A 13,130-nucleotide genomic window follows, 5' to 3' on the forward strand; every position below is an offset into this window, starting at 1 on the left:
TATTATTGTGGTATAGATTGTGGCATTAGAGGCTGAGGTTCATAACTAAATAAAAGTAATAGAGGGTCATTTATAGTTCTCCCAAGAGATAGAGATATTAGGACAGTGGTGTTATAGGTGTGCTCAAGTTGGTCGATGAATGTCACATTTTGGACAGTTTGTTAGTGTTACATTATTAAGAAACTAAGCATAGGACCTATATACAATTTTAAATTGGGTTTCCCTCCATTTTTCAATTACCATAATTCTTTGTCTCGTGTTGTAGCCATCTAATATCTTATCCATCAGATCAGTATCAGGAAAGTCTTTCAGGTTCGTGGTGAAGCTTGCTTTTGTGAATTGAAGGTTCAATGGCTTATAAAGATTGGAGACAGAGTAATGCCACGTACACACGTAGCAGACTATCCGGTGGACTTAGTCCGGCGGACTTCCCGCCGGACTGCCCGCCGGACTTTCCGAATGGGCTACTTGCCCACACGCGGCACTTTTTCAGTGGACTAATACGGCGTACTAAGTCCGCCAGACTATCTGCTGTACTTTTGAAATGAACGGACTCGCCCACACACGCGGAAGGAAAGTCCGCTCATTTTGAGCGCGTCTCCAGGTAGGCGGGGCCCGTGAAAGAGACATCGCTGGCCCCGTCACCTGGTATGGACTTAAAGGGGAACCCCAACGCCGAAAAAAACGGCGTGGGGGTCCCCCCCAGGTCCACATCAGACCCTTGTCCGAGCATGCTACCCGGCTGGCCAGGAAAGGGGGGGACGAGCAAGCGCCCCCCTCCTGAGCCGTACCAGGCTGCGTGCCCTCAACATGGGGGGTGCCTTGGGGAAGGGGGGCCGCGCGCCCCCCCACCCCAAAGCACCTTGTCCCCATGTTGATGAGGACAAGGGCCTCTTCCCGACAACCCTGGCCGTTGGTTGTCGGGGTCTGCGGGCGGGGGGTTTATCGGAATCCGGGAGCCCCCTTTAATAAGGCGGCGACGGCAGTGACAGAAGACCAGGCCACCGCCTGTAAAAGAGCTAGAAGGCGCGGTGGCCCGGCAGAAGAACCGAAGAGGGGGACAAGACCCCTGAAGTCGGAAGAAGAGGCCGGCCGCGAGGAAGAAAGCTGGGCTCCTCCGCTAGTAAAAGAGCTAGAAGAAGATAGCGGAGGAGTCCGGCGAGAAGACCCCCGAAGACGGAAGACCCCCGGAGCTGTGCAATAAACTATTTTAACCCTTGTGTGTTGTGGTTTTTTTACTTTATTTTACAGGTGAATGGGTAAGGGTACATTGTATTTTATTTATTTATTATTAAAGGGGGCTCCTGGATTCCGATAAGCCCCCCGCCAGCAGACCCCGACAACCAACGGCCAGGGTTGTCGGGAAGAGGCTCTTGTCCTCATCAACATGGGGGCAAGGTGCTTTGGGGTGGGGGGGCCACGCGGCCCCCCCCTTCCCCAAGGCACCCCCCCATGTTGAGGGCACGCGGCCTGGTACGGCTCAGGAGGGGGGGGCGCTCGCTCGTTCCCGCCTTTCCTGGCAGGCCGGGTAGCGTGCTTGGACAAGGGTCTGATGTGGACCTGGGGGGGACCCCCATGCCGATTTTTTTCGGCGTTGGGGTTCCCCTTTAAGTCCATACCAGGTGGCGGGGCCAGCGACGCATCCTTCGCAGGCCCCGCCTACCTGGAGACGTGCTCAAAATGAGTGGACTTTTCTCCGGGCGGGAAAAGTCCGCTCATTTCAAAAGTACGGCGGACTGGCATACGCACGGCCGGATTGTCCGCCGAAATGCAAGTCCTGCGGGAAGATTGGAGTGCAAAACTACTTTCTAAGTCCGCCGTACTTTCGGGTAAAAAAAAGTCCGCCGGAGGCTACACACGGCGGGATTGTCCGGCAGACTTGAGTTTGCCGGACTTTTCCACCCGATTGTTTGATCGTGTGTACATGGCATAAGTATGAATATATAACAGTTTGTCTATAACATTTGATATAAAAGCTTTCTGTCTATCATGATAGCAGGATTTTACATAGTTGATCATGTGAAGGTAATAGAGGAAATGGTGTTGTGAAATTCTTGGCCGTGACCTCCAGGAGTTGTTTACATCCAGCTCCACAAGCACTCTTTTGGTCCTGTTTGCACTGTAGAGCCTCATAGATGTCTATGGGGCTTGTCTAGCTCTGTCTCCTAAGTGCCGGTTCACACAGGGGCGACTCAGATCCGACTTCAAGTCGCCCCAAGTCACCTCAGGTCGCACAACATGTAGAAATCAATGTAAGTGAATGAGAGCTGTCTTAATGCACACTACTGAAGTCGCTCCGATTTCAGAAAAGGTTCCTGTACTACTTGAATCCGACTTGTAGGCGACTGGTACCCATTGATTTCAATGGAGGTCGCCTCCAAGTCGGATCTCCGTCTATACAGAAGCGACTCTCAGAGAATTATCAGCTCTCAAAAGGAGTTCCCCCCTGAGAGCTCATTCTCTGATTGGCCACGGCAAGTCGCCTGGCCTGGGGCGACTTAAAGTAGTGTTGTAAGTCACGTCACGTCAAGTCACGTCAAGTCACGTCAAGTCACGTCAAGTCACGTGCAAGTTGCCTCCAAAAGTCGTGTTGCCCCTGTGTGAACCGAGCCTTAGACTTCTGTGGGGCTTAACTATATAGGAGACAAGGGCCTTGTGGTGCCTGGAGGCCACAGCAGTCAGATCAAGGTACGTATTTATCTCTGGAGGGGAAGGTGGGATCTGTTTGGTTTGCTTCCAGGGGCAAACAGGGTAAGTACACTTCATCAAAAGTGCACTTATCCTTTAATTTCCAGGGTTGAATAAATGCAACTTTATTATTCACACATAGGGGGTGATTTACTAAGAAGAAGGTACTGCACCACTTCATACATTAATTGGTGCTCCAGAAAAATCATGAATCGACCGTGTGAACAGGCGCACATTGAAGCGATAAGAAATACCCGCATATGTAAACTGCAACTGTCGCTAGGGTAACTGCAGTTTCTCATTGATAACAGCGCACACCCAATACAATTGGTTAATTTCATCTCATTGGATTTGTTTTGTTAGGCAATTAGTAGGTGTTCTCAGGTAATTAACCCTTTTAATGTCAATCTCATTCCTATCACTTATAATATATCTTTGAAATATGTGTTTTTTTTTTCTTTTTTTCCCCAAATCTTTCAATACATTACAAAGAACAGAGAAGTGTTTCTTTTTTTTTTTTTTTTTTTTTTTTTTTTGTGCACCGGTCCTGGAGGTACTGCAATACCAGGTCGATGCGTGGAGTGGACAGAGCAAGCTCTTCTTCCATCTCCCTGTTCTAAAAATCCATTTAATATATGGTCCCCAGATAGGGGACGTATCAGATATTAAACTGATAAGAACAGATACTACACTTGATCTTAGCCAAAAGGCCGAGAAGCGATAGAGAAGTGTTTCTAAACCCAATAAGTTAATATTTTCAGATCTTGATCTTTAAAGGTGACTATACACTGCAATCAGTGTAATAAATTAGATTTAGTGCAAGAGCCTGTTTGATCTCCTATAATTTTAATTAATTGTTCAAGTGTGTCTTCCTATTACCTCTTTTGCCTAAATAGCGAGTTGTACAGAGATTGGCCAATCAGATTGCATAGTACATGACCATCTTAAGTGCCAAATTTGGAATGTAGATGTGCCATTACCCACTTGTATTTTTCAAACAATATTTTTTGGGCATTATACAAGGCACATGAGAAACCACCTTTTTTTCAAGATATGCTAGAGTGATCAGGAATCTTCAAACTACGGCTCTCCAGGTGTTGTGGAACTAAACATCCCATGAGGCATTGTAAAGCTCTAACATTCACAGACATGACTAGGCATGATGGGAATTGTAGTTCCTGAACAACTGGAGGGCTGTAGTTTGAAGACCCCTGTGCTAAACCATTATTATGCGTCCAGAATTGGGAGTGTGGCATCTACCCAACTTCTCTCTGCTGGTGGACAGAAGAACCTACATCTATAGATATATCTCTATACACACACACACTGAAGTAGGAAGCAATATACATTGGCCCGGAAGTGAATCTGTACACAGGAAGTAGGTGTGTGTTTTGAGGCCAAATCATTTAGACATGCACACATGACCAAAACAAACACCACCCCATGTAAAAATAAATAAAAAAATTATCTTAATTTGCAAATAAGGATCATCTCTTCCTCAGAAAACAGTGAACGGGGCATGGTGGTGGGAAGAAATTAGCAGCAATACAAGCAACTTCCTGGAGGGGCATGATGTCATTCATGTGTGATGGCCACCGCCTTCGGGAACCAGATATGCGTCATGGGTACATACATCCGCTCACATAGCAGTTGCGCATTTCACATACACAGCAGTTTGCGCATCTAGATGCAGGAACCCAATTTTTATGGAAATTTAAAGTGGCTGTATACCCTGTACAACCACTTTTCCCCACAGGTAAGCCTATAATAAGACTTACCTGTAGGTACTAGAAATATCTCCTAAACCTCTACGGTTTAGGAGATATTCGCCATAGAACCCGGCGCTGACATAATCGGCGCATGCACACTAAAGAAAGGGTATGATCCGTGCTGTTTCTATAGTGCCCGTGCCGTGACCGGTCAGCTCCAGTGCGTATGTGTGGGACTGACGTCACGAGACTCAGGCCAATAGCAGAGCCGGAGTCCAGGGACTCGGAAGGAAGAGGGGTTGAAGATGGACGTGATGAGAGAGAGAGGGAACATCGCAGGCTTCTTCTGCAGGTAAGTGGCACATAATGGGCTACTATGTGATGCATAGTAGCCCATTATGCTTTTACTTTGCAGGGAACAAAGAGGAAGTAAAACCCATCAGGGTTTACTTCCTCTTTAATAGTAATGCAGATGCAGGACTGGACTAACAAATGTTTATAGTGAAAGGCAACTGGTGTTTTCTATTAAACAAGGTCTAAATGGGCCATTGACATGCATCACAGTTGAACTTAGGAATGTGTCTTTGCAAAGTTAAACTAAATGAAATCCTCTCTTATTTTTGCTTGGGGATAGAGTGCAGAGGGATTAGAAGTCTTGTCAGTTTTTGGGGATGTCTGCACCCCTGATGGCACAAATTTTGCCAGTTTCTCCTTCAAATGTATTCGCTTCCTGTCACATAGTCAAACAGGAAGTGAGGGTAAAACCCTACCAATGTCTTTCCTTGGGGACACACAGGTCAAACTAGTTTCCCCATTAGGTAAATTTGCACTCTAGCATTTCGCTGTGTACACCCCAAATTATTAGGTATCTTGGACTTGGGGTTTATTTACTAAAAGCAAATCCGCTTTGCACTAGAAGTGCACTTGGAAGTGCAGTTGCTAGAGGTCCAAGGGGGACATGCAAGGAAAATAAAAAACAGCATCTTTGCTTCTACATGATTGGATGATAAAATCACCAGTGCGTCCCCTCAGATTTACAGCGAGTACACTTGTATTGCAGAGTGGATTTGCATTTAATAAACCCCAAAATACCTAATAATTTGGGTTGTACACAACAAAGTATTAGAGTGCAATTTGCCTAATGGGGACACTAGTTAGATTGACCTGTGTGTCCCCAAGCAAAGACATTGGCAGGGTTTTACCCTCACATCCTGTTTTGCTATGGGACAGGAAGTGAAGCCACGTTTCAGAAAAGGGACACAAAGCCCAACCTAAAAAAGACAAGCAGGGGTTTAAACACTCACTTGGTTTCCCTCCAAATGCCCACAATTATAATAGGATTGTCTTGAGCTAGATTTTAGCTCAGGCCATGTTTGCAGGTTTTACACAGATGCTTTAAATCAGTCAATGGCTTGGCATTTTTGACAGCTGATTTAGCTAAGATAAATTCCCAAAACATGTCCTGTCGGGCGTACTCGAGGACTGAGGCTGAGAGCCACTGCACTAAAATGGAAAATTTAATACTTAACTCTCTGTAATTTTCCTTTCCTGGTGCCTATCCATGGCAGCATAGGCACAATCCATACATATGCTACCATGAAGGCATCAGAAAACTATATTTTAAACAAATCACACCTTTTTTGTTTTGCCATGTCAATCAGCCTAGTTAAGCTGCAGCTGGGGAATCTGTTGCATAAACATTGTTTGGGGGGGGGGGGGGGGGGGGTGTAAAATGCATTACTTGGATTGAGCATACATCTGCAAAACAAATTATTAAGAAAACACATAAAACAATAAAATTTGCTACAAAATTTTATTGGTCAACAAAACAGGACTTGGAAAAGAGCAGGGAAAGCAAAAAACACATGTATGTTAATTTGAGACACTAGCAGAATATGGTTTTGAGGTCTGACCATTTGGCAGAGGAAATTAACAGGAGTTAAAAGCACTGCGCCCACAAACGGACAGTCTCTTAAGGATTTAAACATTTTAGTCACATCTTGAGGAAGATTTTGCAAAATAATGCAGCACAGACAATTAAATCAAAATGAAACTAACAACCTACAAATGACACATTGACAACATTAAAATTATTTCAGGCAAAAATCCCCCCCCCCCCCCAAAAATAAACAAAAGTAAAAGATATTTGCTCTAAAACACATCTGTTTTGCAAAGACATAACAAACAAAATATAAAGAGAAAATACAAACTCTACAAGGCAAAGTAGCGAGTGCTATCTGCAAACTTTATATAACATAGGTTTGTGTGCCAATGAGGCAGGAAAAAAAATACATTCACAGTCCATGAAACGCTAAAAATGCAAGTTCACCCAATGTAGAGACATTAATTCAAAGTGGGTACACCTGTTAAGGATGACCTTAAATTACTAAACCAAAAACACACTCTCTGAGCATGCCTAGAAAAATCCAGGTGCTGTTCACACACAAAAAGCACAAAAAAACAATCAAAGTCCCTGAGCATGTCCAAACCAACCCAAATGTGTTTCACACAGCAAAAAAAAAAAAAAGCCCTGAGCATGCCCAGACCAATCCAAATGCAACTAGTACAAAGTAAGCCACCCCCTGTCCAAAATTAAGCACATCATCCAGCATGCTACAAAATTACAGATAGGACAAATACCCCCCCCCCCCCCCCCCCTCGGTCCAGGTGGGCACACAAAGAGCCTAACATGGGAAAAAGTTATACAACAAATACCATTGCAGTCTACGGGAACTGACTTGTTAATTTTGCTAGTCCCCACTTGGCTGGCTTATATTCTAGTTATTGGCCTTAAAATGGGTATGGGGGTCCAGGTCGTACCCTGAGGGACATATATCAATGTCACCAATTTGAACAACCCCAAAAACGAAACCAGGAGAAGTGCCTTTAAAAATGCAACATTTCTTTAAAGCTAGTAACTTGGGGAGGCTTACTTTGCCTGTAATGTGGTGAATCTGTAGCATGTATCCAAAATGCTGCTTCAAAGATGTACAGCTTTAGAGAAAACTTACAAATCTACATTGCAGCTGCAAGAATTTAAAGCGGGGTTCCACCCTAAAGTGGAACTTCCGCTCATCGGAGCCCTTCCCCCCTCCGGTGTCACAGTTGGCACCTTTCAGGGGGGGGTGCAGACACCTGTCTAAGACAGGTATTTGCACCCACTTCCGGGCATAGACTCCCACGGGAGTCTATGTCTCTTCCTGCCCCAGCACACTGTCTGCTGGGACACACACGGGTCCCAGAGACAGCGCGGACCATTTCTATTGCACTGCGTAACTCGCGCATGCGCAGTAGGGAACCGGGAAGTGAAGCCGCAACGCTTCACTTCCTGATTCCCTCACCTAGAATGGCGGCGGCAGCAGCTGGGAGCCGAGCGATTGATCAGCCTCGGCTTCCAACATTGCTGGACCCCGGGACAGGTGAGTTTCCATTTATTAAAAGTCAGCAGCTGTAGTATTTGTAGCTGCTGGCTTTTAATATTTTTTTTTCCAGTGAAATCCCTCTTTAACCCAAAATAAAAAATAGCCTGCCACCTCCCCCAATATATACCAGGCCATTTAGGTCTGTTAAGGCTTAAAATGAGAACCGTGAAAAATACCACCCCAAACTAAAAAATATTGTGCCCCTCCCACACACTAACAAACCCCTAGCCAAACACACAGCAAGCTAGCCCATGAAAGGGGGGTGGGTGCTTGAGGGCAGGAGGGGCTTGGGCACCTCAAAAGTCAACCACCCTGTTCCCATATTTAGGGGGACAAGGGCCTCTTCCACACAACCCTAGACTAACCCATGCAATTGCATGCACATTGCTTAACATTTACTTTGGCCGCACAGTGAACAAACTCATGTGAACGAGCCCAAGAGCCACTTGCACATGTGCACTGCTTACATTGATCTCATGCAGTTCCAAACGTACTTGCAGGCACAGCAGGCTTTCTATGAAAAGTTACTTTCTCATTCTATTTTGGGCACATTTGTTACTTTGGCAGTTGTTACTAAACTTCCTCACATCACACCAAAATATTGGCACCTCCATCTTCTGTCAATATTGAATTAGAGATGCGCCATTCTCCCGTGCGCTGAGACCGCTATAGTAAATGGGGGATTCGCACTCTGTTACCGGCGCACCATTTTGAAATATGGAAATGTGCGTTGCGCCTCAAGAAAAGAGTCGGATTACATTCAAGACCCTCTGCCTCACCCACAAATGCATGCATAGAGACGCTCCTCAATACCTAATTGAGAAAATAAATCATTACACACCAAGCCGCAGTCTTCGATCAGCTAACAAAAACCTCCTCCTTGTGCCCAAATCCCGGTACAAATCAAAGGGGATCGGAGATTCGCAAGGACCTCGGTTATAGAATGCTCTACCAACCAACATCCGCCTGGAAGAACACCACCTGGCCTTTAGGAAAAAACTCAAGACCTTCCTCTTCTAGATGATGGGCAACCAAGCTCTTCACAGCGCCTTGAGGTGATTCAGTTGGCGTTGTGCGCTATACAAATATTTCATTCATTCCTGGTGGGGGCGCTAAGGGCCACGTCAGAACAAAATAGCTCAGCATGGAGATTGCTGTGCTAACATTGCATAGTTAGTACAGCAAGCTCCTTGTGAGATCTTCCATTTATTTATTTTTTTCGTTCAGCCTGTTGTGTTCCAGGCATTAATTTCCAGGGTTGACTAAATGCAGCTTTATTATTCACTTTTAGTTCTTTAGTTCATTTAAAAACTGTACATTTTTCTGAAAGTCTGCACATAATTGTATGATGTCATGTTGATTCAGCTGCTGATTTGCTCCAGGTTTACTCAATCAGATGAAGTCACAGCTTTCTGAATCTGTTGTACTGGCACTGGCCTGAGCCAGCCACTCGCTGTAGGAATTCGAAGCAGCTTGTGTTCTGAAAACAGCAGTCAGCAGTGTCACTGCACAGAACAAGGGAAGGCTCGGGTGTCCTGTGTGTGTAACCTTGTGTGTGCCGAACACCAAGCATTGCATCCAAAGGAAGAGTACTGAGAAGATTTTCTAGGCGGTTTGATATAATGCAGAGAGCATAGCAAGCTAGCAGCAGTGTCATGGAGCAGCTGTTTCAGGAGGTGCACCACATTGTGAACTTCACCATCCTCTGAGCTGGAGATGCTGCTTTCCTGAAGGAGGGACAAGTTCTACCATAATGAGCGCACCTGCTGCAACCGGTGTATTTATATTATCCTTAACTGCCATTCCTGTCACTTACCTTTTCAACTATGTGTCTACAGTTAACGGGTAAGTACATAAAGTGTAGTAATATTAACTAAAAGGAACCTCACTGAATAGACAGAAGTTGGTTTTAATTGTGTTTTATCACAGTAGGATAATGCATAACAGATACATTGTTTTAGAATCAATTTTTGGTACCTTATACCCCAATTGTAGACCTTTCCATGATCTCTCATTCATATATTCATCTTCTGTAGAGGAGTCCCTGTGAATCCATACTCATCTGTCATCAGCTGCCTGAGTTGGGGATAGAATAACATTCTGTTTGACGGTGACAAAGTTAAACAGGGACACGGTTGTCAACTAGGCTTAAAAAATCTAAATGTCTAAAAGGGTGACTTGCAAAGGTCATACTGTATATGGCCAAGTCAAATGTTCTAATACATTTAATTTTAGTGCTTATTTCTGTAGAGTTCTTGGAAATCCCCATTGCACAGAGGTGCGTAGTCTTCAAGCACAACGGATCACTCCATTAAAGAGTGATGAAACTAGAGGACATTTATAAAGCTCCAATAAAGGTAGATGTACACATTTTATTACTAAACACTAATGTACTTCAATTTAAATGTTCCAAGAACCATAAGGAATGGCCACAGCTGGTTTTTGGAAAGGCTTTCTTATCCTCTTCTTTGGAAATGCACTTATAAACCAATAACAAGTACATAAAAACATAACAAAAATAAAATACTGCGTTATCTGTGAAACGAATATGATTTACACTCATCTAAATCTAAAATTCCGCTGCAACTTCTTGTGTGACACACACAATAGCATAAAAAATTAAAAATTCAAGTTGGGCTGATTGGTAATTAATACTCTAAGTGATACCTTAATTTTGTGACTCATAAACCGATTTATGTAATCCCGTGAAAATACATTTTTTGATAGTACAAAATAATACAATTGGTGAAAAAGTCACTAATTAATCCTTAATGGAAAAAGAGCCAAAAGAGTCAGTGTGTTGAAAATGGTACATCAGTGTATTCCTCCACGGTGGCACGCAAACAAAACACCACAAGAAAAGTGAAAAAAGGAATGGGATAGCACCTCTACCTCTGGATACACTGCCGCCTACCAGCTGTAAATGATCTCCTATTATGGAAGATCAGAGGTGCCTATGGCTTATTATCCTGCCTCGGGTCTCTGTGTTGTGCGCCAATGCTCCCGGCGTCCTCAACCAATGAAAAGCCTCATACACAAATGCATTCAATAGGTCTCAATGGAAAGACAATAAAGCCTTTTGTATTTTTTGTATTTTGTATTATCAAAAAATGTCTCTCTTTATCGTACATCATGGGACACAGAGCTTTAAGTATTTACTTAATGGGTTATAGGGCACCTTCAGGTGATGGACACTGGTTATACCTAATCCAGGAATTTCACTCCCTATATAATCCCTCCTCCTTCAAGGAGCACATCAGCTTACCTGTAAAATCCTTTTCTTGGAGTACATCATGGGACACAGAGGTCCCTCCCCTCTTTGTGGGAATTTAAGTATATTGCTTTGCAACAAAAACTGATGTGCTCCTGGAAGGAGGAGGGGTTATATAGGGAGTGAATTTAGTGGATTGGGTATAACCAGTGTCAACACCTGAAGTTGGCATATAACCCATTAAGTAATTACTTAAGGCTCTGTGTCCTATTATGTACTTCAAGAAAAGGATTTTACAAGTAAACTGTTATAAAAATCCTATTTTTCACAGGATTACATAAATTGGTTTATGTGTCACATAATTAAGGTATCACTTAGAGTATTAATTACCAATCAGCGCAACTTGATTTTCTAATTAAGTACATAAAAACAGCTTTTAAGTTACCTCCTTTAAAATGAAAACTGTTATTTAGTTTATGTTACAAAAATAACATTTTAACCACTAAATGGCTAAAACAGACCATATGGGTTGAATTCCAAAATAATATTTCTTACAAAAACTGTAGCTAGGCATTTTCTTCCAAATTTCACACCACTAATAGGCCGCAGCAATGGACAATTTTTCATGTGGCCATCAAAGTTTAGTGATTGGGCATCTTAGAAATGTAGAAATTTAGAATCAATGATGGGAGGCGTGAGAGATATAATCGAAATAGAAATGTGCATGATCTGTGACCTGGAGAGAAAAGAAGATTCACGGGCAAGAAAATGCTTGGTTGGTCGATTTTTTTGTTAGGAATCAGACTTACCTAGGTGGATGCAGCATTGGTCCGATGCTGCACCTGTCCCCCAGTGCCTCTGCATTGAGAGCCGAGCGATCGAACACCGACAATCGCTTGTTGTCAGAGCTCCCCAAGCAGAGAGCTGTAGACTGTCAATCAGCAGCTCTCCGCTCTGCCTTCTCGTCGCTCATTGGAGCGATGGGCTGTGTGACAGTATGTTTCTCTGTCATGATGTTTGTCACCCAGGATTCTCAACAAGACAGGTTGAGGGGCTCCAGGATGATTGTGTAATTTGGAGGAAACTGTTTTTTTTAGTTTACTCCATGGTTGGTAGAATCCGGTTTGGGGCCTGGAGGTTTCATAGTGTGAGGAAATCTCCAATCCTGGGACCAGGTTTTAGGAATAGCCAGGACACTGATTGTGCAGACGGGTTCTGGGCTTTTTGCAGAGACAGGGCCAGGGTTCTGGGCTCAACTCTCCCGAGAAGTCCAAGTGTGCAAGCGAGCAGTGCAGTCTGTGATGGAACAGAGGGCCCAAGCCTGTAGACTTGAGCATCAGCAAAGCTGTGGAAGAAAGAGCGCTAACTGAGGTACAGTGTTTGCAAGTGAATACAGGGACACTATTACATGGTCAGGAAGACCGAGGCACAAGGTCTGAGCAGTGGTGCTGCTAAAAAGCACCAGGAGGCTAAACATTATTTTGTGTTAATGGTGGAAACCCCCTGTGTGGGAAACTTAGATTGCATGATCTTTTTCCTTTCTTAAAAGTGGGCCAACAAGCCATTAACTGGCAGGGTCTCCACTCACTGGTGAGCTCTACACTTAATCTAAACAACCCCCAACATTACAGATGTTACTTTACACTTAAGACCAGGTTCACACCATTCCGAATTGGATGCGGGATCTCTGCATCCAATACGCAATAGCAGGAGATTGTGACCGGCTCCGGTGCGAATTTGCACGGGAACCCTGGGTGTCTTTTGGTCCGTTTCAGGTCCGATTTCAGCCTGGATTTTTGGTGAACCGGGATGCACGGGACTCCTTCTGTGAGCTGCATCAGCGTGCAGTGTGCACCCAGCCTAAAGCAGTATTAAAATAAGGAATTATATATAATATATCACAGTTACCAGTTCTTAAATGTGTAGACTGCATTTGTTTTATTTTTTTTGCTTTTTTTTTCCTTTATTTTCACCTGTTAATTTGACCAGTTACACACTTCTTGTCATAGGGTGTCGGATGGAGGAACAACAGGGACACATTTGAACAGCAGTATAGTCAGTTTGGGAAGAGGGTAGTATTAGGTGGACTAGCAGATTTAG

The 13,130-nt window shown here is 44.0% G+C and overlaps 1 protein-coding gene and 1 non-coding gene across 3 annotated transcripts in view; one reads left to right on the forward strand and one right to left on the reverse strand.

Moving 5' to 3' along the window:
- Positions 1 to 3,219: 3,219 nt before the first annotated feature.
- Positions 3,220 to 3,410, reverse strand: LOC143964576 (U2 spliceosomal RNA). Its single transcript, XR_013271168.1, has one exon. It is a non-coding gene; the product is annotated as a U2 spliceosomal RNA (small nuclear RNA).
- Positions 3,411 to 9,264: 5,854 nt separating this feature from the next.
- TM6SF1 (transmembrane 6 superfamily member 1) overlaps positions 9,265 to 13,130 on the forward strand; it is an 82,090-nt gene continuing 78,224 nt past the window's right edge. For both annotated transcript variants that reach the window (XM_077472348.1, XM_077472349.1), the window contains exon 1: positions 9,265 to 9,664. In XM_077472348.1, coding sequence (XP_077328474.1) covers positions 9,573 to 9,664 — 92 coding nt within the window. In that variant the 5' untranslated portion in view covers positions 9,265 to 9,572. The remainder of the gene's footprint in view (positions 9,665 to 13,130) is intronic.

Source organism: Lithobates pipiens, unplaced genomic scaffold, assembly GCF_037356315.1.
Source record: "Lithobates pipiens isolate NorthernLeopardFrog02 unplaced genomic scaffold, aLitPip1_a1.2 Scaffold_8, whole genome shotgun sequence".
In the NCBI taxonomy this organism is placed as follows: domain Eukaryota; kingdom Metazoa; phylum Chordata; class Amphibia; order Anura; family Ranidae; genus Lithobates; species Lithobates pipiens.